Raw genomic sequence first — 26,209 nt, forward strand, 5'->3', positions numbered from 1 at the left:
CAAAAAAATGTGATTACGGCCATCAGCCAACCCCAAAACGAACCGCCACCAGTCCAGAGCCTAATGCAGGAACCGTTCCTCTGGGTTGTTTCTGACAGCTGGATTAAACGACTAATTTTGGTGCACTGATGTTGGAGGAGAAGCTGGAGAAACGGTACAAACGGTGCGATGTCCACTAGCAGCAGACTGTAATCGGGGTGCTGGGAAGGATGGGAACTTCTGTGTAAACACAACGGAGCGCGTGTATTCCTAGATCTAGATTTAAAAATGCTCAATTATTTCTGTAGGCTGCTGACACTCTGATTACTTTTTTAATGTGGCTCATTCTGCAGCAGACTGAAGGATCGGAGCTGCAGTATAAAATCCGTTTGTGTCTCAAGCCATCCTGCAAGGAACACGCACAGCGGAGGAAGATGAACTTCAGCAAAAGTCAATCATGCTTTGCATTAGCTTCCACACGCCAAGCAAGACATTTCTGCCTCAGGATCAGGATCCTGCAGAAATCCTTCCTTAAATTCTTGCTGGATGAATTTCACTGTTACCTTGTTCAATGGTATGAACACAAGCTAATTGGACAAAAACCACCACTGTTAAAATGGGCTGTTAAATGGGCTCAAACTGATCTGGAGAAAAGTTTTGGGTCCGCTGACATCTAAATGTCGACACATGTATGCATGACTCTGTGTTTTGTGCGTTTTTGTGTTAAGCAGGGCGGTGGGGGGTGGATGATGGGAATGCATGCTGTCATCAGAATCAAAGCGTCAAGAGAAAGAAAGAGCTGAATCAGGTCCAGTCATGTGCTCTAACGCCAGGACAGAGCAGGCAGGCAGCCTGCAGGGGCATACAGCAGGAGAATGAAACACAATTAAACAACTGAAGCTTACTGGGGTGAGACTTAACTCGAAATAGAGCTGAAAATATCAGACACACACACATGGACACACACCCGTCCGCACACAGAGACACACATCTGAACTCTGGCTGAAAACAGTCCGTGAGTGAGGCCAGCCAGCAAGCTCCAGGCAGAAACAAGGAGTCTGTGGGTATTGTCTCTATTCAGCCAGATGATTATTAGAACACAATTGTACTTCATGCCTCTGGCATCCTGCTCCAGTCTTGACTATTCATACTGCCTGACCCAGAATTATGGAGTCTGCTGCCAGCAGGCAGTATGGGGGCTCCGCATTATTATTTTACTGGGATTTAAACTTGGGTTGTGATTTAAGGATAAAAATCCCCTTAAATGGAGAAATGGAGGGATGGATGTGACCTAAGCAGTTGTAGTCAGACATCTCAGGTGGTGAGAGACACCTGAGGTGTCGTGGAGACGTGAAAGTGCGGTTTTGTGTTATTTCAAAAGCAGGTGAGATCAACTGACTGGGCTCTTTCTGCTGCCGTGCTGCAGTTTGGGTTTAAAAAATGAGGCGCTACAGTCGAGCTGACAGTTCTCCCTCCTGCACCGGCGTAACGCTGAACTCGAATGACAAAAAACTCCATTATTTGAACATTAACTAACCAGTGAAAGACACGCAGAGTTTATCAGGTTGTGTTATGGATGGCCTGGGGTTACAGCCCAAGAGAACCAACTCTAATATCTGCAGAGACTGATTGTCCTTCTCAGATATATATGAAATTCACCATCAAGAAGCAACAAAAGGTATTTTGCTAACAGTGGGGCCTGCTCATATCAGCTCATATCACATATAATATTAGACTTTAGCGCATTGCTGTCACTGACTGCTTGTGCCCGTGCACAACGTTCTCCTCCTCCAACAGAGGTGGATGCCCCCAGCACACAAAGACGCTCCACCGACACTCCGAAGTGAAAGCCAGAGGCTCCGACCCGGCCTCCCGACCCTCCACATCTCCCTCCTATCAACCACTCACGCTGTGGAACAGAACCACGGTTGGAAGAGAGTTTCCACCGCTCCGGAGGATCGATACAACATTATGGAGGGAGATTTAATGTTGCGGCATCACGTGCGGATATGACATGTCACAGTATCAGATTATTGAAGGGTTTGCTCAGTTCAGGATGCCCGCGCGGCTCCTCAGCGACCACACATTTACACCAACACAGATCATATGTGGGAGTTCAGCGTTACAACCGAGCCTTTTTACAGTTTTGTCTCCATGCCAGAGCGAGTCAGTCGGGGCTAAACTGTGACCCCGGCTGCCCGATCCCCTGGCAGATCCCGAGAGCCCAACTTCCAAGCTGACCACGTACGTACAGGGAGCCCCGCCACCCATGCAACAAGCGCCACACCAAATATCCACGACACAGCTGTCATATCACACACACGCCCTCGTGTTGGCGTCCACGGCGAGCGTGTGAAGTAGTGCTGAGAGAAACATTAGCATTCTGTCAGGGTTTGAGTCAACACTGCACCAGCCAAATATGCAGCAGGGCATAACAACCACAGGCAGAGAGCGAGGTAAGAGGACAGGTACGGGACTGGGGGTGTGTGAATAATTCAAGATAATACGAAACACACAGGGGGGTGGGGTGGGGGTGGGGGGGCATTTTTAAACTACAAATATGTCAGAATTAAATCAAAGAGAAAAAAAAAGTGCATTTGAGGTACCTTACTATTGAGTTTGGCCTTGGCTTCTTTAGTTTTTCTCTCCTTTTTCTCAGCTGCTTGTCTTCGGCCCAGAGCGGATCCCATCTCACACACTCCCTGTTACACATGCACTCCCTGGGGGGGTCAGCTACAGAGCCAGCACCAAAACATCCTCCGCATGGCCATGTCCAGTCCCCCGCCTCTTCTCCTCACTCTCTCCTTCGCCACCCCTCGTCTTGTCCGAGCAGCACGCGCGCGCTCACATGGCCACTCGCACAAACCCCTCACCCCGACAAGGACACGCGCGCCAACTCCTATCCGTGCACAGGGAGACAAAGAGAGAGAGAGATGGCAGGGGGAGAAATTGCGGGATGTTAGAGAGAAGAGTGGGAGGGTTGGGGAATGAGAGCAAAACCAGAGGGTGGGGGGGGAAGAGGGAGGAGTGAACACATAAGATAGAGGGAGGCAAAACTGAAGTATCAGATGAAAAGGACAGTATGTTGGGCACATAAATGTTTGTTTTTTTAAAGAATGGACAGAAGAAAACAGAGAATGAAACTCCAGAACAGATGTGAAAATGCTGCCGGATGTGGAAAGAGTAGCAGGAGACAGTGGGAGATGATGTCAGAACCAAGGAACCAGTATAATCATCAACTCAAACCTCAATCAATGTCTCCCTGTGCACGCACTGGTCGTGTAGGTTGGGGCCATGCGCGTGCACGCTGCAAGTCATGCAAGAGTCCCGTATGTGACCTCCTACAAAGCCCCTGCAGTAGCAATAACGGAGGCTTTGGAAGCTTCCGCGCTGCATAAATATCACAAGGACAAAGATCCACATTCTGGCTGGAGTTTCAGCCAACATAATGCAGGAATTACCCCTTCATCCGTAATAAAGGTGTGGGCGGAATAAGGCGAATTCTGCTTTCCCACACATGACAAACACTAAACTTTCATATTAGCTTTAAATTAGTTTGAGCTTCACGGTGCCTGTGTGTGTGTGTCTCTGTGTGTGTGTGTGTGTGCCTGTGTGTGGTTCAATAATAGCAGCACATGCGGAATCCCATTGCTCCAGCGGTGCAGCATCCGTGACCACATTACCAAATAGGGCGTCACTAAATGCTATCCACAACTGTATATGCCTCTTTGGCTCCTTCTACCCCCCACGTCTCCTGGTGCCAAGTGCTTTTACTCATAATTAGACTGTATATAGAGTATAGCCATCCATCCATCCATCCATCCATCCATCCATCCATCCATCCATCCATCCATCCGTAAGACGACTCTGTTGGGGGAATTCTGACCAGTTAATCTGATGAGTTTGATGAACACGGGTGACATCAACTGAGCTTTAAATGCAACATTCCTCCCCCCGAGATGTCGCTTGAACACGTTTTATGTGATGTCTGCTGTGCGTAACGCACCCTTTTGAATGCACCAGCGCGGGGGCAGAAAGACGTTTACTCATTTGCCAGATGACCAGATTAAAAACGCCATCTTGTTCTATTTTTATAGTATATAACAGCTAATCATCACCTCATGACTGAAATAATTAAGGTATATGGAAACAATCTATTTTATAATTCCAGGTTTTAATTATCCTACGACGGAAAACTCCAGAGACGGGGAGCGTTCAGCACTTTTGATATATCATTACGTTAAAAGGGCCCGTGATATTTTTAACGTTAATCTGTCGTGCTTTCTAAAATCTCAGGGAGCTCATTTGAATATCAATCTTTCCAAATTTAAATACACATGCAAAAAGAGGTTTTAGTTTTAAACTGGAAATATTATCGCAGTCCTCAAGCCACCCAGGAAAAGACAAAGGACGCCAACGAAAGCGAAACAGCGGTGTCTGACGTGCAAACCTCAAAGCCTAGTTTCAATTTTTATTAGTACAAGATGAAAAAAAGGGAGCGAAATGTTTCTATAATGGAAGCTCTGTCGTTTACAAAGAAAGCTGCATTCTACAGCTCTGTCCATCACATGGCTGTCTGCCCACACCAGCAGCCCACACGCTCTTCTCTCCCCCTATAAGTAAAGCTTTGAAATATTCTACATTGGCCGGATACCCAGGACAGTTTTGTGGTGAGTTTAAGGTGAAACGAGGAGGGGGCATATAGGAAAATGCTATCAATTATGACCTCATTTGAAAAGGCGGCCTGCGGCAAATGAGCTCCATGCCAGCGAAGTAGGCTAATGTTTGACCTGACCCTCGCAGGGGAGGTTTTGCGGCAGCCGTGGCCGTGGCTGCCAAGGCTGGGAACGTCAAGCACGGCAGGATTTCCCTCTTTAACCCAGGAAGTCATTATGCAACGAAAGCAAATTTAGAACTCGGTCTTAAAAAGACACGTCAGTGCTTTAATTACCAAATTTCCTTGTTTTCATTTAGTCCATATAAAATAGCACTGATGCACATATGTGTCACTTGATTGGCGGGAGGAATAAATATGCAGCAACACTGGTCCTTCTATTCCATTTCATTTAATGTTTTACAAAATATTGACAACAAAAATGTGATTAAAGCCTGCCTTGACTTCTCTTCCTGCTCTATTTCCTTTCTATTTTATGTCTCAACAATGATTATCAGCCGCTAAAAACTGTCACACATGTCTAGAATGGATTAATTTAGGGGCTGTTTGCCCATTCAGGTGTTTTCTGAGTTTTAAACACTTTTATTCCCCCGTGTTTGGATGATTTATTGTTTACCGCCGAGGCTCGCTTGAGCGCCGTTTGTGCTTGAGCCACCGTGTGATTCATCCATCTCATCACTTTCTACATCTCATTTTCTACAGTGCTCCTCATTTTCTGTCTTGTCGATAGCATCAGCAGAAGTGCACCAGAGAAACCGCTCATTTATTATACACCAGACGAGTGTGTGTGTGTGTGTGGGGGGGGTCACTCAAAAGTTTAACTCCTTTCCAAGAAACCTTTGCAGTGACATTTTCAAAGAGCCGCGCTCGGACCAGGGACACGGTTGTCATTTGGGGCTGGCGCCTGGTTTGTAAATGTATTAAAATAGCAAAATTTACCACAATTTGCAAAGTTGTTTATTTACAGCGAACAGCAGCAGATTATAGTAAGCATCAGCACGCTGAAAACTCCAAAAGAGCGTCCTCCTTTAAAACTCACAATAATAAAACAACATTTTTTACAGGCTTTTGTCGGGTTTATTAAAGTCATATAAAGTTAAGTACATAAGAAAACAAGGTTCATAAAACAAAGATCAGTTGTTCTTAAATCTCCTCTGTCGTTGGAGCTCTGATTATCTCAGCCATCAACAGTGTCACAGACCCCCTGCACACACACACACACACACACACACACACACACACACATTTCCATTCATCCCAAACTAAAAGCTGCTTTAATACTATTAAATAGTTTGATTATATCCATCTTGCACATTTAATGGAGAAGGCGGAGCCACAGCTGAGAGGTGACGTTTGTATGGATGGTGATCTGTTCTGAAGCGGACCTGTGGTGATATTTCAGCCTGACGATGCAGATAATGCTCTCGATTCTTCCTGCTGTCCGTGTTATTGCACTGTGATCGAGACGCTGTCTTTCATTCATGATGTGCAGCTAAACCCAAATGCTAACCAATGCATGCTGAAGTGCCACGGGCTCCCTTCTGACCCCGGGTCAGCGCCGCGGTCACAGTCAGACAATCCTCAGATATCTTATCATCAGTGATTCTCAGGCCGAGTCAGAAACACCTGCATAGGTCTGATATCGTGGACAAATAAGCTCCTCCAGCATGTGTCCTCCAGCTCTTATACATAAAACTGCAAAGTACTCTGGACACAATAAAATACAGAGGGCAGAGATTGTATCTGATCCACACTGCTGCATATTCCCACTGGGCATCATAGGAATGATTTATGGAGAAAAGAAGCCCCAACAACTGTAGAACACAGCATTTAAGTATTGTATAACTGAATGTATGGAATGGTTGTGTCTAAAATATAAATCAGTTTAAAGCAGAACAGTTTTCTCAGTATGACTTGTTTTCAATTTCAGGCCAACTTTATTTATACAGCCATGGCTACAACCCAGAAACCAACAGTGTTCGAGGTTTAAAATAAAAAACATATATACAAATATAATCAAATAAAAAAGCAAAGTCAAGTTTGTAATAATGTGTCCTCTCCATGTTTCCGCTGATGCACATACATTTAAAATGTACACTTTCTAGGTAGCTCACACACACACACATGCATGCACGCACGCACGCACACACACACACACACACACATACTTCTGTGGTGAATGTGTGTGAAAAGGTGCGTTTAAAGACATGTTTCTAGCATCTGAGAGGTGGTTGGAAATTGGGCAATTTGGCTGGCGTCATCAGGTATTCCCGGGGTTAATTCACGGATTAAAACTGGGAACTATCATCATTTGTATCCAAAGACCTTCAGATGCCGCATACACGTTCCGCAGCAGAACGTGAGCGCGATCAGCGTTTGCTCTTACCTTCGTGTGAAGCTTAGACAGCTGCTTTTCATCGAGGTGAGTCTGGGTGTAGACACGTCTTTTGTAACGGAACTGAAACACAAGAACAGGAAGTCAGCTGACTTTGTGTCTTGTCCTTCACATTTGTCCATCGGCAGCAGTTTTTGCTCCGTCGGTGGTGATTTTTTATTATCTTTTACTAAACTTCAAAAGAAAGCAGCTCAGAGCAGCAGGTCATTCCCATCCCAAGCTCCTGGACAAAAGCTCTCCATGATGGGCTTGGATGAAATACACACAACATGTGAGCATTATTGTAGCAAAAGTATCTGTAGATGCCTGACAGGATCAGCAAATGCCTCATGAGATTTGCAAATGGGCACGCGCATTCAGAAGTGTGAAAACATTTGCTTCAACTGCCTCTGTGCTAAGAATTTCAACAGATTAAAGTTGGTGGGACTCCCTTTAAACCAGACATTGTACACTTAGCGCCTACTGGTGGTGGGAAAGTGTACAGCAAGGCTGGAAAACGGAAATCCTCCATATTTCCAGATGGCTGGAAGCAAATATGGATCAGCACAAGAGTAGCTAAAGTCACGTGTAAAAACTATCGACTACTGAGAGACTGCCTGACCTGTAACTGATGATTTGATTTTCATTTTTAGCCCCAACAGTAAAATAACACAACTTATTTTCAGCCAGTGACACACATTTTTTAGCTTGATCTTCACATTTGCAGATTCTTTTTTACACACACATCTGAGCACATTTAAAAATCATATTGGCACACTATATCACACTTTTGTAAACACATTACTACAATAATGCCCCCGCATACAATTCACCTGTGTGCTGATTTTATGTATGAGTGCGTTAACACGCTGCAGTTTTGAAGTTGTAACAAGCTGGAAATGATCCTGCAGGTTTTGAGAACATTTGTTCATAACTAGAGCTGAATGCCAGGCTGGCAGACAGAGATGATTTGTTCCATTTAAAAAGAATAAAAAACGGGAATGACTCAACACAGAGGAGGTGCCACCATCTTAAAAGTGTCAAGCCGAGCAAAGCATTTTGAGATCATAATTCAAAACAGCTACTTCTTTGATGCATAAATAATTAGGCGCTTATACCTGGTGTCTTCTGCTGTAATAAATGGAGAAGTTGTTCATGCAGAATACGATCATAACAAGTGCTTTGTAAAGAATAACAAAGGATCACGATGCTGCTAATACACACAGTGATTAAGCAGGTAGTGAATAGTGAGTTTGGGTGCTATTAAGACAAGTTTAGTAACCTGGACTATGCAAAATTAACAACAAAATGTAATCTGCAACGTGCCCCAATTGTTAATTACAGTAATTAAACCATCTTGATTTTGTTTCTATCCCCATTTTATCTAAAGGTGTAAACTTATCAATATGTTATAATATGCACAATTAAGAGGGTTGCAATGTTTTAAATTCATTACCCACAGTTATAAATGCACGTTAAGAGCGCCCAGTAAAAATGTGCCCTAGTTGCACACATTGCTTCGAGAGTCTGGCCCAACCGACCCTGTAATTAATTAGCAGTGATTCATTCGCTTGGCATCAATTAAGATTTAAAGTTTGGTTCTTTATTGCCTGTTTGCAATGTTTTCTTTTACAGTATTATGAGAATAAATAATAGGCACTACAATATTCTTCAATCTGCTTTCTTATGAGTGCAATAAGTGAGATTAAAGAATAACCGCCAGACAAAATTCAATACCTTCACTGCAACCTTCTCATCCCATCACAGTCACTCAAACCCGCAGCAAATTTCACAAACACGTCCAGACAAGCGGCATTTCTGGTGACTTGTTTCAGGCGGCCGGCACTCATAATAAATTCTAACCCTTTGGGAGCACAATTCCTGTCAGGTGGTGGAAGGCAGAGCTGAGTGGAAGACTTCTGGGATTGGCTGTAATCAACTCTATGACAGATGAGATAAGGTGTCCTACACAAATTCCCCCCCGCGCATTTACAACCTAAGGATTCTGCCTGGCCCGCCTCGGAAATGAAAATAGACCATCAGCGTTATGTGGACCAGCTCCGAGGTGATGTAGGGACGAGGGGGAAATGGGGCTGATTCTCTACAGGCGTGCAACATTTTCCAAAGAGGAAAAGCAAGTATCAGCGCATGGCTCCAACACAACCGCTAATGCTAGCACGCACACCATGACCTTTGCCCACAAATGGCCAGCTAATGCTATCAAACCAGTCCAGCCTCCTCTGTAATTGTTGCTGTCGAGACCCAGTCAGCGGGTGCCGCTATCAGCCGGGTTTTCTGTCCCCCCAGGCGCTTAACGGCTTTAACTGAGGTGAGAGGGATCCCAGGTTGTCTACCTGGTAGCTCAGAAAACCCGGATTGCATTTTCGCCCTCGAGGACTTGGTTTCAGCATCCCTACTCTAGAGTAGGGCGTAAACAGGACTACAGCACCTTGTGAAACCTCCAGAACTTTGGACCACTGCTGTTTTGCCTCCTAGCAACGTACAAATTCAACCTATAAGGACTATACCTGCGATAAGAGATTGGTTATACCCTGATGTGACCAGAGGAGACACATGCAAAAGGTATAGTGTGATGAAGAACTATCCCATCGTTACTGGAGTATTTCCACAATCCTCCGTGTTCCTGGACAACAGAGAAACAGTTAGAGATTCTAAACTGTATATTCAGATCAAATCTCAAAGAATAAAGAAAAGAGTAACTCGGTTTGGTAATATAAACATTTGCACCCCAAACAGAGGAGAGCACAATTCATAAAGGGATTCAGATCCTGATTTCCAATCCAAGCTGGAACTGTGAAAACCGCTATTAATGAAAATCTCAGTATCCTCCGTGTATCAGGGAACATTAAACTGTGGCTCAGAGGGCAAAATAAACCATAATATTAGATTCCTCATCCCTCTAATGCAACATTAAACCCGTGGAAAAAAGGGGTGACAGACGAGAACCTTTACTTTGTCTTTTGTTTATGTCCGTATTTCTGACAGAAAAAAGCAAGCAAACAAAAAAGACGGACAAGCGCCGCAATTATGAGGGAGAGATGAGAGCAGCTCCAGACGCCGCGGCGTCGCAGAACGCAGCATTGAGCGTTAGTGCAGCTATTATGACTGACACACCGTGAAAACACAAACTGGCGGGGGGGACTGCAATACCAACCAGATCATCCCAAACACCACTGAATTGGGTAATTAAAAAAAAACACCTCCTTCCTGCCAGCAGTGAGCCCTCCATAAAGGCTCAGACAGTCATACATCCATCCTCACCTCCAGATATGGTACAGGAGCGAGGGAGGGGAAGGGGTATTCTCTTAGCTGCCGCTCCTCATCCAGAAACTTGCCCGCTTTGCCGTTGTAAGCTGGTTGGAAAAGGCCGTAGTTGAGTACATCCTTCAGGCTCTGGTTGAGGGTGCACAGGATCCTCCGCTTGGACAGCCAGATGGGTGCGTCCACGTTGAATTTCAGACATTTCTGGAGGAGCGAGAGAGAGAGAGTCAGAGTGATGCTTTAGGGACAAAACAGGGACGATGAAAAGTATGTTAGAATATTAGATTGTTCAGGGCAAAGTGATTGTATTATCCACAATATCACCAACGAACGACCCAAAAAATTCGGAATGGGACCGATGGAAGCAAACGCACCATGCCAGGATCCAGGTTGGGAGTATTTAGCTCACAGTATTCACTCAGATCGGCTTCTTTTATAATTAGAATGTATTTTTTCCCTTCCTGTCTGGTCTTGCTGTAGCTTTCTGCGTGTTCTTCCCGATTTAAATCTCCTTGTTTCTGTCCATTTGGAATCCTGTACAAAGTTTTGAATCCCAAACTGTTCCTCTTTCTGCATTTGGTCCCAAACTGTGATCCATTCGGAATCCAATTATTTAACGAGACACAGCAGAGATTCTTCTGCTTTCCAGTGGGTAAAAACCAGGGGAACAACAACAACACCACTAACTCGCACACTCGCATGCGGCCTGCAGCCAAGCGTGCATGTCTGTGGACGGTTGGAGATAATCAGGTGGCGGAAACTCTCCAGGGAAACTGTAAACTGGAGCTTCGGGGGGGGGAATTGGCACAAGCAAAGCAACAACAGACCTGGGCTCAGGAAGGAAGGATATCACCAATGGATCGTGATCAGAGCATTAAGATGTCAGATTTCCTTTTAAAAAGGAGCAGAAATAAACCTCCCACAGCCTCTCATGTTCCAGAAAATCAGCTCACCTTTCTTTTGCTAAAAGCATCACATATGAACTGAGGCCATATAAAGACACTCGTGGTGATATGAAGATGTTTGTACTTTCACATCCGGTGTGTTTATATCTGACTATAATGAACACTTTAGGCCATTTAAAAGGCTTGAATATGGACGTGATGCAGGAGAGCTGCCTTTGTGCAGCAGCATCTTAATGCTGCTGCACAAAGGCAGCTCTCAGCTGAAACACTGGGAACAATGTAAGATTCCATCAACTATGGCATGTTTGTATTTCAGACCCACGTATCCCAAGGTTGGATGCAATTTCCCTTTTACTGATCGCTAATCACGGAAAAACAAAGGCAGCATCAGACGCACATTCAAAAGTTTAAAGATGGCTGTAAAGCTGAGATCTACATGCTTCTTCCCCCTCTCTTGATGACAGGCGTCGCTCTGTCGCTCCTGTCGGACAGAGAAGCATGCAGAACGCTGCCAACGTCCAACAGTGTCAGTTATCACTGACAGGCTCAGGGCAGACAGGACATTTTCGGCTCCCGCTCCCTCTGCGGACCTCTGGGCTTGTTATAAGGTCAATAGTGCAGCGTTTTTCTGATACCTCGTGTTTCAGACGGCGCGGTGACCTACTTAAGCGGAAACACAACCTGAAGCTGCTCTGCTTGTTCCGCTCGTCGTCTTCCAAAACTGCGCCGGCCTAAATGGACCATGTTGAATCCTGCTCCTGACTGTACACCTCAGTCAAACTCCGCAGGTCCCTGCAGGCCATGGGGGATTTAAATTATGGATAAGTCATTATTTTTAATAAATGAAAAATCTTTCACGCCGAAGAGAAATGTGCAGAAATTGTTTTCTGTCTAATATCCAGTGAAACTAATCAGCTCTGGCTGTTGCTGCAGGTAGTGTGATTAATGCCGCCATTGGTAAAGATGCATATTTATTTATACAACTGTGACCCCCTCTATCAATCAGGGCCAGATCTCACAGAAGTATCACTCAGAATGGCCTCATTTATGCTCAAAACACAGATTAAACACGGTGGTTCTACAAAGATTCTTCACAATTTCAACTTTAAGCCTGTTATATTGACCCCAGCATCATCGTCCTGTGATGCCACAATGGATTATTGTTTGTCTTGAGCTGCTAATACTTTGTATATCGCCACCACATAAGCGTTCTAAGGCTCCAGGGAGCACAGACACCCTCCCGTGTCTCAGTTCATCTCATTTTGGCATCCAGTTTTGTATCGACTGGCTGACCCCGGAGGTTCTGCGGCATCACTTACAGCCGAGTATATAAAGGTTAATTGGATCAAACGTAGAAAAAGGATGAGCAATGACTGAAAAATGAGAGGCTAGGCCTCCACACAGAGCAGCCGCAGGAGTGGAATCCAGTGCAGAGAAGTGGAATTTAGTGACCATCAAACTGGTTCAGAACCGGGGGAAGTAGTGGGCTTCCACTGATTCCCATCATCACCAACAGGATTGTATGATTGGTGAATCACCGGGAAGGTTGGTAGCGCACCTCCAAACTGTATTTATTGCTTTTTTTTCTGATTAATTAAATGTCAAAATGAACAAAGGACTCACGCACACAATAAAAAAAAGCTGGTAAACATCCTGGATTGATTAGGTGGGGGTGAGCGTCAAAACTCCCCTGATGAAAAGCGATGAATTGACAACGCCGCGACTTTAATATTTCATTTCCTGTGATGGACTGATTGAGCTGGGCTGCGTTTGTAATTTACAGCCGTGGGTGTTGACAATTCAGACCGTTGGGTCGTTAACCAGCGATTAACCAGAGACAACAGAGAAGCGGACCAAACCTGGACGGCAGGTTTTAAAAAGATCTGTTTTTGAAATATTCAAGATTCTAATGAGGCACATTTCTTTTTTGATGCAAATATAGCAGCAGAATAAGGAGAATCATATCCAGGAAAGTGGGCAGGATTAGTGCTGTAGTGTTTACACATGTAACAGCCAGATTCTTGGGAATGTTGAGACTAGGATGGTTGAGAAGGGAGCATCCCAATAATCTAACAAGGACAAGAAGCCCAAACAGAAATTGCAGGGAAAAAACCACAGGCCGAATCTGTTGTAACATAAAACACTGGAGAAATACTGAAACCCACACACGCACACACACACACACACACACACACACACACACACACACACACACACACACACACACACACACACACACACAATGAGCAGCAGATCATTGACTGGTCTGATTCCTTGGTGTCAGTGAAAAAAGGTTCCTGCTTTAAAGTGCAGCAGAGGTCTAAATAAAGGCTGTAGTGGACCTTTCTGTGGGCCCGGCGGTGCCTTTGAACTGCATTGCAGAGCCAGACTGGATCTGACATTCGGAGCATGAATGAGGAGAAGTGCGTGATCGCAATAGAGAGCAGACAAACAAATTAAGTGCGGAACTCAGGAAATCGGGGCCAAAGAGGAGAGATGAGCTGAGAAAGGCCATGACAGCCGAATAATCTTTGAACACAGAAAGGGATCATCTGTAATTATTAAGCGTGTGTGTGTGTGTGTGGGTGGGGGGGGGGTGTATGACAGCACAATCAGAAACACAAGAGGAAACTGGCTGTGGACTGCAGTGTTTTTTTAAGTTTTAAAAAGACACAGGAGCTGTACCTACGTATCAAATCACACCGTAACATGCACCAGATTTTGCCATAAACTTGTCCCCAAAAATCTCAATTTAGAGCCAAAAGACTTCTTTCAGTTAAGGATCTCGATTAAGGCTCCTAGAAAGCAGGAAATCTCACAGAACACGCACATTTTAAGTCATAGTCATCTTAGTTGACCAGTGGCTCCCACTGAAACAGGTTGGTAATGAAACGTTCCCGCAGAACCCACAGGAGCGTCATGGTAACTTCATCACGGTATGTTGAGAATGTTCAGAAGGTGTTCAGGTGGGAGACATTGATGCCTGGATGCACACTGTCAAATTCCACAGCTTTTAATTTTGATTGAGAAAAATAAACAGACTGAAATACGACATAATTGCGAAAATTCCAATCTACTCTCTCTCAAATGCACCACCTAGTGGCCAATTTAGATACCAGAAACACTGAAAAAATGGACTTGGAGGCAAACCTAATGTTCCTTTCATTCCCACATGGACGAATATAAATCAGATCACTACGTATTATAATGGAATATCAGAAAATCTTGGACTTTTGATGCGATTTTAGTGTGTGACGACTTATGGATGAGGGGGATATGATGCAGAGCACATCGATGTCTCCATGCTTTACTAACTCTAACATCAGAGAATATTCCTGAGGTGGAATAAGAAACATCTGTACATTCAGCATAAATGCTGCATCCCGTCCTTCACACATGTGCTCCCGTTCGTCCTTGCGTGTTGTCCCTTCATGTCAAGCTCATCCACACGCTGGCCGCCACCCTGGGCTATAGCATTCATCTCCCCTCTTCACACTCCTTCAACAAGCCTTGATCTTTTGTCTGCTCAAATTAGAGACACAAGTGAAGGATAATTTGACAGGAGTTTTGGGGCCTGAGGGAGGACAAGGAGACAAACTGTAGGTCACACTTGAAGAGCGATGAAGAGGGGAAGCGTGAAGGAACACAGAGAACGTGTTATGTTTTCAATTAACCACTAAATTACACGGCCCCTGGCTACACACGCATCAGTGTGCATCTAGAAGGTAACAAAGTCCAGTTATAGAAACATCTGTCAATTAATCAGCATGTCTGCAGGGTGTCGGGGGGATTCTTTTTGATGGTTAAAAGTTGTGTTTATACATTTGCCAAAACGATATGTAAATCCTCTTAAAGGTCACGGAGCCAATGACGCCCAGACCACCTTTTTTTTTTCAAATTTTGGGCTATTTTGTTCTAAAGTAAAGCCAAATTAGAAGCCAGTGTCAACAAAAGTTGAAGTCAGTGCTCAGAGGAAGCAAACACAAACCGACACGACCTCACTCCACATCTGAATCCCAAACGCAGCCTAAAAGTGCCTCTCTAATTAAGACACATGGCGCGCGCGTGTGTGTGAGTGTGTGTGTGATTATGCAAGCAGCAGTGATGTACAGAGGCAGAGAACCACTGGAGTATCTCTGTAGACCCAGATGCATCCCGCAACAATGAAGGGAGACATGACATTGTTGTCGTCTTTCACCAGGAAGTGATGCATCGACGGCGAAGACAGAAGAGAGTGAACCTCCGTGGCGAAATGGCGCCGAGTTGATGGAGAGTAATGACTCTCACACGGCCGTGTCTCAACCTCCCAAGACCTCTGGCTGTCACCGGTCACATGACATATGCACTAATTAACAGTGCTGAGCCTCATATGGATGCAAGAGAAGCTCGGGGTCCTGAGCGATGCCCCCGTGGGATTAAACACATCGCCGCTCCGGCCAGTACGTGCACATAACAACCCACGACCTGCATCTACAATGCTTTCACAAGTGTGTAGCGAGATACAACGGACATACTCTGGACGTTTTATAAAGCAACAGATTCAACTCTATACAAAATAAGCCCATGGCCCCCAGATTTGGGAAAGTTCATCTTATCAGGGAATCACTGGAGCGCAGCAGAAGGCCAAGAGTCAGTGATATTAAACAGGATGTCAGAGGCGACCGTGGCCATTCAAAAAACCATCTGAGGTTGTTATCTGACTTTATTGTTGAGAAAAGGACCTCTAAAAAAGAATCATTCCAATAATTCAAACCTTTATTATCACGGCTTCAACCTGCTGGTGCTAATACACTGAAAATTATACAACTGGGGTCCGCCCGAGTGTGGCTGTGCGGTTCTAGTATCGACACACGCGCATCTTAAATGTCAACACTAAGACAAGAGAAGCCTCTGAGTGATTCTGGGGTAAGAGGCCCCTGGAGTTCAATTAAAGCCATTATAAAGAAATGGAAGGAATAGCGTACATGTGCCTACAGCCGGTCGTCGTCACAATCTCAGCGAGCCTGTGGGAAGAAGAGCGGAGCGGGACGCCACAAGACACCCCTGACGACTCTGAAGGAGCTTCAAATGCAAAAGAGACAAGAGAAACTCTGTGTGTGTGCGTGTGTGTGTTGTGCTAATGTTTTAAGCAGAATTTTGTACATGAATTGATGGCAAAAATAACTGTCTACCCTGGTCTTTAGGGTGTTGCTGATGTGAACCTGAAGCACCTTTTAAATCTGTCTCAATAAGTTCCAAATGTGTTTTTGCCACATTTTTCTCTGATCATCTCAAAATTCCAAATAAAACAGGTTTGTCAAACGTTGCTTCAACACAATTTCGGTGGCTTTTTTTTCCAAAGAAAAGGAAAGAAAATTGATATTTGATAAAGGCTCTGCATTGAGAAGTGATAAATTAGCATCATTAGCGGTAGCCTGGGCATCATTAGACCGATTATTTGATGAACTGGCAGCAGACGCGTGTCGGTGCAGCTGATGCACTAACAGCTCTGTTTCTCATTCACACTAATCAAACACGATGAGCCTGTTATTCATCCCATGTTTAGTGTTCCTTCAGAACAGAATAATAGCGCCGATCCTCACATTCGCTAGTCTGATTAACACACTGCCCAGGGGTTTGAGTGTGAGCCATTACCTTCACACACCCATGAGACCAGTGTCGCCGGGCCAGCTGCATTGATTCAATTAACTCAAATTAATGGGTTCTCATCAAAATTCAGGTACCTTGAAAGATGTCATGTGAACGCACATTATTTAGAAAATGCTGAGGCTGAGGTTTCCCTAATAGCAGAGAACGGAGCACCATTCACACCGTCCACTGATATGAATGGCTGAGTTTAATTTGGTGAGGAGAGCGGGAAGGGGGGTCCGAGATGTTTGACGGACTACTGTGAAGATGCAAGAGATTAATTTTAAAAATGTTTAAGATTTTGAAATTTCACAACAGGATTGTATGTCAGAATCTCAAAGGGCTCTTTCCCCTCCTCTTCAGCAGATCTTTCATCCTTTCATCAGGTCACATCGCGCTCTCTTAACTTTCTCCTCAATTCTCTGGCAGTAGAGGACCTGACTAATGTCCATTTGTATGTGAAGCCACAGGAAAAAAAACAGTTTCAATTTGCTGGGAGCCAGTGGACTTTTATCTGTTATCTGCAGAGAACTCTGGACCTGAATATGTAAAGAGCTGCAGACCGTCATCACAGGTCAGCGGCCAGGAGCAGCCACTTCATCTCCACCACTCTGTCCGGCCTGTATATCTTGATCTCTGTCTTTTTAAAAGCGTGTTGATCTCAGGAACATGGCGTCGTCATTAGTGCAGTAATTTAAAAAAAATTGAAAAAAACAGACACTCTCCTGCCACTGCAGAGTGTAAAAGTGTTCTTTATTGAAGAAAGACCACTTTTCACTCGCTAAACGTGTCAGACAAGTGTGTGTTTCACAGAAACGCCTGTATTTTGTGAGTGTGTTAGATAAAACTTCATTTGCATTTTATGCTGAGATGGATTTTATGTCCTAATCTTTGACTTTGATGATAAGATCACCTGCGTGCCATCAAAGACAATCATAAATACATTATTGGCGTTTCCAGGATGGCCCTGATCTTTCCCAAGCAGCATCAAAAAGCATCAGTTGAGGGGTTATTTATCGCTTTATTGTGTGAGGCTCAAGAAACAACAGGTTAAATCTAAGCTAAAAACTGAAAAACGACAAGCCTCTTATGTACCACAACAACCACGGTGGCTCAACCTGTGACTCCATAAACATCTGTGCTGGCACCAACATCTGCCCTTTGCAAACAAATCAAGTCAAACAGACTGTGTTTGCAGGACAGGATGTCTGCATATCGTTGGGATTGTACTCCCACTGCAAAGTGTTTTGTGGAGCGGTGCGCCCGAGCTGGTTGCCAGGGAAACTTGCTGAAACGGTCAAACTGACCAATAGGGGTTGTACATTACAGCTAAACCTCCACCGTGATTCCAAAACCATGAAGGGGACAAGCTCCAGATATACTTGCAAATATTGTGTCGGTAATTTAGCCCTGCACTCTCCTGCTGTAACAAACACCACTAGCTGTACTTAATACCTTAGTGAGTCTTATTAGAGCGGCATTATTAGCTACCTCTGAATCATTTGGAGCACACCTTTCACCTCATTTGTAACAGAAGTAATAAACAATCATCTTGTGATGAGTCAGAGTTCAACGTGGCTGCATCCTCATTATCTGTTAGTTTTCCAGAGTTGTTTTGCGTCTACGTACATCACAAAGTCCTCAATACAAGTTTTCTCTCAACAAGCGCTGCAAGGTCACACGAGAGATAATGGGATGCATTTAGAGGCTTTTTAGCAGTTTTTCCTTCCCCAGTGTGACCCTGCACATAGCTGTAAGCATTAGCATGACATTTGTGCCATAAAATATGCACGGGAATCGGCTGGGACGCCATCAAGCCCTCTTTCTTCCACAAAACCCAAACGTGCGCTGCTTGCCGTGCACACAAGCCGGTACCTGCGTTTATGAGCCTCCCCCCGACTCAATGATAATCAAGCTTCAGTTCTCATCACAATATGCGACGGCAGTAGTCTCCATCTGGACTGGATCTCATCGCTAATGTGAACCAACGTACTTACAGTACGCACAATTAAGCTGGCTGCAAACAAGCTAGCTGGGACTGAAGCGGCGAGGTGCGCTGGCTGAGTGACAAGCTGCTCATCTGCACCGCAGACGTGCCCAGATCAACCCGAAGTGACACGGCGATGGATGAAACCCATGTTATTAAGCCCAATAAGGACGCACGTGACACACGCCACACAAACAGCGTAATCGATAATGTTTGCGCAGTCCGACACGCAAACGGTCAACCGGCTTAATCAAATAACGTCCGCTAACTAACTGCCTCCAGCGTGCGGCGCAGGCCTGCACGCACACGTGCATGAGCAAGAGTCTGCATACAGCAGCAGCAGCTGGCAGAATAAATATCAATTAACTTCCTCCTCTCCATTACTGCAGACAGGCAACAGTTAATATGGCAACAAGATCTCCAGTTCATCTCATTAAGAAGGAAGAACTCCATCTAAAACCCAAACGATCACTTGAAAGCTAAACCTGCATTACAGATGAACAGCTACACCAGCACATCCACCCTCTGCGTCTGGTTGTGGAATAAATGCGTTGCCCTCTCCTATTTAGTTGTTCACAGAGGGATTATCACAATGTTGACGCAATGGTCCCGGTCTAGATTCTAAAAAACAGAAGAGGAGGAAGCAAGAAAACAACAGCAGAGACGACAGCAGCCGTGTGAAAATGAAGCAGGAGCAACATTGTTAAGCAACCAGAATGGATCAATAAATCAATTAAATGGCTGAGAATTACCAACACCACACTGATTTGTGACCTGGTTATATTAGTCAGAAACCCCACCACCGTGTTTTAACACTGTAACACTGTGTTTTCAACAGACAGCAAAAATAAACTTATTTCCCTTTTTTCCCCACTTCATCCACACTGAGGGGGACATATTGGAATAGAGAATGTCCAACTGGGCCAGACAGCCCTCCAGACCCCCCAGTGTGAGGCAACGGATACAGGAAGGGTCACATGTGGCGCTTGTGTTTAATATGAATATAGATCTATGGCGATAAAATAAGGGCAGAACTAGTTTATTTATTAGCTGTAAATTAGGTCCAAAGGTGAATATTGCTTCAATTTACTGAAGTTCATGAGCTTAAAAAGCCATTTTGTTATCATCTTTAGAGTCAAGGCTATTTTACTGGCTATTAAAACTGTCAGAGATTTATATGTTGATCAGTAACACAGCTGAGAGTTCCGATTTACATATACAAAGAAGAAAATGTTTCTATCTGAACACTGAGAAAAGTGAAGGACACGAGGAGAGAGAGGGAGTAAATAAAGGTTAAAAGGTGGTGAGTACGAGTAAATCGGAGCTTCTTAGTTGCTGAGAAATAAATGATAGCGGCTGAAAAAAGACCCTTGCTTGCTGCTTCAATTGCAAAATATGATGATAAATGATTCAGGCGCCAACTGAACAAAAAAACCAAAACAATATCTGTAAATCATTTAGCAACAGGAGTCAGCTGGGTTAACCTTGTCTGCATCAAACCCCAAAACCGGCATATTTGTAGACGTTAAATGAAAGATGTCGAGTGTACGTGAAGAAAACGACACCCTTTTTGGCCTCATGGGACTACGGTGAGATTTTTTTTAATGCTTCAATCAGAGCGAAGCTTTTCCTGACATCACTGAAGCTGCACGAGTTTGCGCTGCAGGAACAGAAACCAAGAGCCCGACACTCCATCATGCAAGGTTGCTCTCGCTGGCAGGGGATTTAGCAAGCCGACTACATCACAGGAGCTGTTCCGCTCCCCCAACATCCTCTTTCCACGTAGAAAACCTCTTCTCTCGATTTTTATCTACCAGGACTTGGAATGATGGAGTTGTGTGATTGGTAAACGGTGGAAAAAGTGACCCGTAAAGGCCAAAACCCAAATCATCTACCAGATTACCCTGTTGCCAAACACAGTTTGAACCCTGTAGAGCCTGCAGACCACAAAATTGCTCTATGTGCAAGGCTGAACACGCGCCTTGGACCTAAAAATGCTGGACAACAAGTCGGAACAGAACGCCAGCGCGGTAATACAGCCTCTGGCGTGCAATCCCCGAGACTTGACAATGAGTTTTACCAAACCGGTGACCTTGTGCGAGCGGAGAGGGACGATTTGGCCGACGATAGCAGCACAATGAGAGGGAAGGAATGAAAATCTGCTTTAGCTGCCGGTGGAATGGAACGCGCACCCGCTCAAATGTGCAGCTCAGGACGCCGCCAGCAGAGCCGAAGATGCGTCACCACCGGCGGAGGAAGCCACACACGCGTTTGAGTGCGTCAGAGTTCACCAAAGGCCTCGGCCTCTAACTTCCTGCAATTAAAAAGATTACGGCCCATTACGAGGCATCTGAGAGAGGGCAGAGCCAAGCCAGACTGTCAGGTGTAGTCTTCCTCCTTACGGAGAAGACAAACAGAAATACTTCGCTGGCCTGGTCGCTCGCCAGTCTGAACAGAAATGAAACAGGGAGGATTTTGAGCTTCACCTTTACTGCAACTGTAGCCTCGCACCTCCTCACACGACAGCCACAACTCCCATCTGCTCTATCCCGTAAGTATTCCAGGTTCCAGCGCCCCTCAGTGCGCTCCCGGTTGTTAATACTCATTCTGACTCCATTTTATGGCTGTTACAGCAACTCTTGCTGACAGGGTGGCTATCAAGGTCAAATCTGACTTGCGTTGAGATGAAAAGGATCAGCGATCTTTGGACCTGGAGCTGGCGACCGACCGGTAAGGGCCATGCTCGCTTTTCAGGAGATGAATGTGCCGTAATTTTACGCTTCACGCAGCATTGTTAAATTGCTGCTGTAGGCTAGGATTTGACTGGAGGCCTCCATTAAGGGCGCCAAGCGATTCAGGCACCATGCTGGGTTTCAGCTCGTTGACCAGATGCCTCTAACGAAGTGCCAGATTCTACCGACTCGAGCACTGGAACAGTCGGGCCAAAGCTTTTTGGTCATAGGTTTCATTGTCATTGACCAGAAGGCACAGGTGGAATTTTATTATTATTATTTTTATTTCTCTACGGTTATTTAACACGTCATTGATAAAGTTGTGTTACTGTGTGATGTAGTTTGAGTTCATCATGGGACTTTCCACATGACAAATCCCTGTGTTGTCTTTGGTTTGATGCTTAGCCACCTTTTCAGAGTAATTAGCCGGTGAAGTCACTGGCGATTAATTGAAAGAGTTGAGGCGCCGGGATAAAAGTCTACAGGATTAGACTTCGTGACTCACTCCGACATAGACGCCCCCCCCCCCCCCCCCCCCCTCGCTGAGAAGGGAAAATGATCTGTTGTGTTTTATCTTCAAATGATGCTTCCTTCTCCTGTTCCAGGCCTGAAACACAGCAGGAGGTGTGTAAATCCTCCTTTGGGTGGACGATTCTGGCGTAATCGCTCACTCGGGGTGGAGACGAGTCACTTTTGACCATCTCCACCGAAGACTCAATCCATCAGATTCCGGCCATCTGTCATCAGCCTCCATGTTTGTCTTTTCTGTGTTTGTCTTTCTTTCCATCGCTGCTTCTTTCTTTATTATTGCCCAATTTTCCTGTACTAACTCTTCAAGTGAAACCAGTGATCTGTTGCATGTCTTTGAGTTACATAAGCACGTTGAGGGACGTCTACTACCAATAGGATTAGGCTTTATGTGTGAGTGTGTGAGTGTGTGAGTGTGTGTGTGTGTGGAGGTAGAGGAGGGAATCAGCCCTAGCTGAGGGAGCACCCTTTCGTTTCATTGTTTTCCTCTTGTTTCCTGTCCTTATTCCAAGCCCGCGGCGCAAGAGGCTAAATGAGATGCAACAGTTATTTTAGCAAACGAGGTAACCAGCTAGACCAATTAGTCAAAATGTTGGGTTTCATCTGGCACCTGAGGAAAATTCTGCCTGCATCACACTTTCAGACTAACGTACCGGGGGGGGAGTCCATGTTCATAAATAATGGCCACTGCAGCTTGGCACGAAGGTGCCACAAATTCGGGTCAAAGGTTTCAAAGTTGCTGTTCCAGCCACACGTGCCTTCATTTAAATGTGACAGCCCAAACCTGCCTCATCCAGGTCTGTGTGTGGACCGGACTTTCACTCCGACGTCAAAGCTCATTTGCAGCTACATTTTACTGGAGGGCGTCTTTGCCCGTGAGCATAGAGAACAGAGGAATTTGTAGCAAGGAGCCCTGTGAGACCAGAAAAGAGGCTTCGCTGCAAACGTTGCATTAATTGTAGGCCTGCTGACACATTTTGGCTGCTTTCTCATTGATTTATACGGTCTGTAAGCTTCCGGAGGCTCCTGTGCACTTTCCTCACTGGATTCTGCACAATTGCGCAGTCGTTATCCTTTTTCACCGTCTTGTTGATCTATAAGATGCTAGATATTCGCTAAGGAAGGGGGGGGACTCTTCGGGAAAACTCCTGTGTAATAATTTTAGTTGAGGGATGCCTGACCCTCCCTGGTCACGACGCCACAGAGAGGAGGAGGAGGGGGGTGTGGAGGGGTAAAAGGAGGTCTGACAGCTCAGGTGCAACTGAACTGCCGCCCTGCACGCTCTCAAAGATACCCCCCCCCCCCCCCCCCATCACACCTTAAGTGGCCGGTTGTCAGCGTCAGCTGAAGCTCAATTAATGAAGAGGTAGATTTATTAGCATGGAACAGGCGTGGAGTGAAAGCCCAGGAGCCAGCAATTACAGTACAGTTGCTAAGCGTGCATGCAGAAAAGAGGTTAAAAGAAGAAAATAATCAAAGAAGTGAGGAAAATCATTTGCATGCAATAAAGCACAAAAGCAGACAGAAGAGCGGGAGGAAGCCTCCGTCAGTGAGGGATGAGGAGAGGCAGCTTCCCTCTCTTTTATTCTGTCTACAGCTGCGGCCACGGAACAGGCTCTTACCGTCTGTTGCAGGTCTGGGATTCCAATGCGGATAACCACAGTGTTGCCTGTCGGCTCCTCCATGGGTGCCCCTGCACTGTGGTGCTCTGCAACGGGACGGAAAGCCTGGACGCCAGCAGGGGAGGGAACGCCACTGTCCTCTTCCTGGGAGCTGCCGCTGTCAGTGCTGGCCCCCCGACTGCTGCTGGCTGCGCGCGTGTGTGCGTGTGCGTGCGTGCGTGAGGGTGAGTGTGTGTGCTGCTGCTGTTGGTCCTGCCGTGGAGGGCTGGGTGGCTCATGTTTGCCGGCTGCCGGGCGCAGAGGCATGCTCCGTGGTAGAGGCTTTGCCTCTCTCTCTCTCTCTCTCTCTCTCTCTCTCTCTCGCTCTCTCTCTCTCAGTCACACACACACACCAGTGGTTTTCATTCACACACCTCTTACGACGTGCTTCGCTTGCCTGGGAGAGAAAAAGAGCAGGAGAGCCAGGCAGAGAGCATGAGAGAGACAGTGGGAAAAAGAGAAGAGGGGAAATGGGGGTGGGGGGGGGCACAGAATACATAATGAGTAAAACTCAGGAGAAATATGCGGAGGACAAAAGAAACGTCATTGACAGCAAAATGTCTCACTCAGCGATGAGCAGAGCAACTCCGTGCACGTTAGCGACGCACTGATACTGCGGTGACATCACTTCAGCTCACAGTGAGGGAATGTTTGCTCGGATCGATGCCGGACAGGATTTGGCCTTCATGCTTTACTTTATCTATTTGCACTGGGTGGGTGGGGGGTGGGGGTCCCCCCGGAATGGCTCACAAAGGTTTTCTCAATGAGGATCGTTCCCATAGATGCTGTTGTTTCAGGCTGGAGGGTCTGAGAATCTCTGGTTACCGTCCATCAACGTTGACAGGAGCTGGAGTAACGTGGGCTGAAGTTCAAGTGCTCTCAAGGAAAATGTTTGTTTTTCTTACAGTACATATATATAAAAGTGAGCTGTAATCTCACCACTTTATTGATTTAGACCCGTACAAGAAGAACCAGGCCACTTGGTTTCTGGTCCTTAAATGGCTTCATCTGCTGCTGGTTTCTAATCAAGCCAACACAACAAATATTGACAAATACTGAGGTCGGGAAAACGTCTCCAAGACTTCAGTATAAGAACTTTCAACAGACACCCTGATGACATGAACTTTATATTGACTTTATCTTGTAGAGAGATTCAATAACTGATGACAGCACTGGCTGATTCTTAAATAGGCCTCGTTTCTCATTAACACTAAAGTTGAGAGGCTGCTTCCCATAAAGAAACGAACTTAATTCCCTCTCATCATAACCCCACCAGAGTTTTATGACTCTTTTATGACAACTTAAATATTCAATGAGGTGACTTTTACTATATGAGCTTTCAAACAAAATGAGTTAAAAATATCACTGTCCATCAATTGTTTGACCAATGCATCACCAATTAGAGCAAGACTGAGCTGTTGAATGCAGCATCCATCCATCCATCCATCATCCATCCATCCATCATCCATCATCCACCCACCCACCCATCCATCCATCCATCCATCCATCCATCCATCCACCCATCTATCCATTCATCCATCCATCCATCCACCCATCCATCCATCCATCCATCATCCATCCACCCATCCATCCATCCATCCATCCATCCATCCATCCATCCATCCATTATCCAGCCAGCCAGCCAGCCAGCCAGCCATCCATCCATCCATCCATCATCCATCCATCCATCCATCCATCCATCCATCATCCATCCATCCATCCATCCATCCACCCATCTATCCATCCACCCACCCACCCACCTACCCATCCATCCATCCATCCATCCATCCTCCATCCATCCATCCATCCATCCATCCATCCATCCATCCATCCATCCATCATCCATCCATCCATCCATCCTCCATCCATCCATCCATCCATCCATCCATCCATCCATCCATCCATCCATCCATCCACCATCCATCCATCCATCCACCCACCCACCTACCCATCCATCATCCATCATCCATCCATCCATCATCCATCCATCCATCCACCCACCCACCTACCCATCCATCCATCCATCCTCCATCCATCCATCCATCCATCCATCCATCCATCCATCCATCCATCCATCCATCCATCCAACACTTCCCTTTTCCTCTCACTCACTTTAAGAAAACAAACCTAAGGAATGGACAACAGCCATAAAAATCCTGCTTCTTTTGTACACCATTGTCTCACACAATGTTCTGTCATATCCAAAAGAACATCTTATTTCATAAAGTAGATTGTATTTAGAGAGAAGGGATTCCACTCAGTTACATGTTGTTCTGATCAAACAGAGCACAGCTTGCACAGAGACTGCCATTGCTGGGCGCTACAGTAGGTAATCCCATTAGCATTAGAGACACAGCGTGGCTGTTAGCCTTAATACATGAGGGGATTTACTATATCAGTCTATGTAAGGGCAGCCTGTCGAATAGTGAAGCAGCGACAATTAATAATTCTATTTTAA

The 26,209-nt window shown here is 45.5% G+C and overlaps 1 protein-coding gene across 1 annotated transcript in view; it reads right to left on the reverse strand.

Annotated features, from left to right (window-relative positions):
- shank3a (SH3 and multiple ankyrin repeat domains 3a) overlaps positions 1 to 24,148 on the reverse strand; it is an 83,833-nt gene extending 59,685 nt beyond the window's left edge. The window contains 3 exon segments of the mRNA XM_057051257.1: positions 7,041 to 7,112; positions 10,311 to 10,514; positions 23,713 to 24,148. Of these exon segments, the coding sequence (XP_056907237.1) occupies positions 7,041 to 7,112; positions 10,311 to 10,514; positions 23,713 to 24,018 (582 nt within the window). The 5' untranslated portion in view covers positions 24,019 to 24,148.
- Positions 24,149 to 26,209: the final 2,061 nt, after the last annotated feature.

The sequence above is a fragment of the Takifugu flavidus genome, chromosome 13, assembly GCF_003711565.1.
Source record: "Takifugu flavidus isolate HTHZ2018 chromosome 13, ASM371156v2, whole genome shotgun sequence".
Classification (NCBI taxonomy): Eukaryota; Metazoa; Chordata; class Actinopteri; order Tetraodontiformes; family Tetraodontidae; genus Takifugu; species Takifugu flavidus.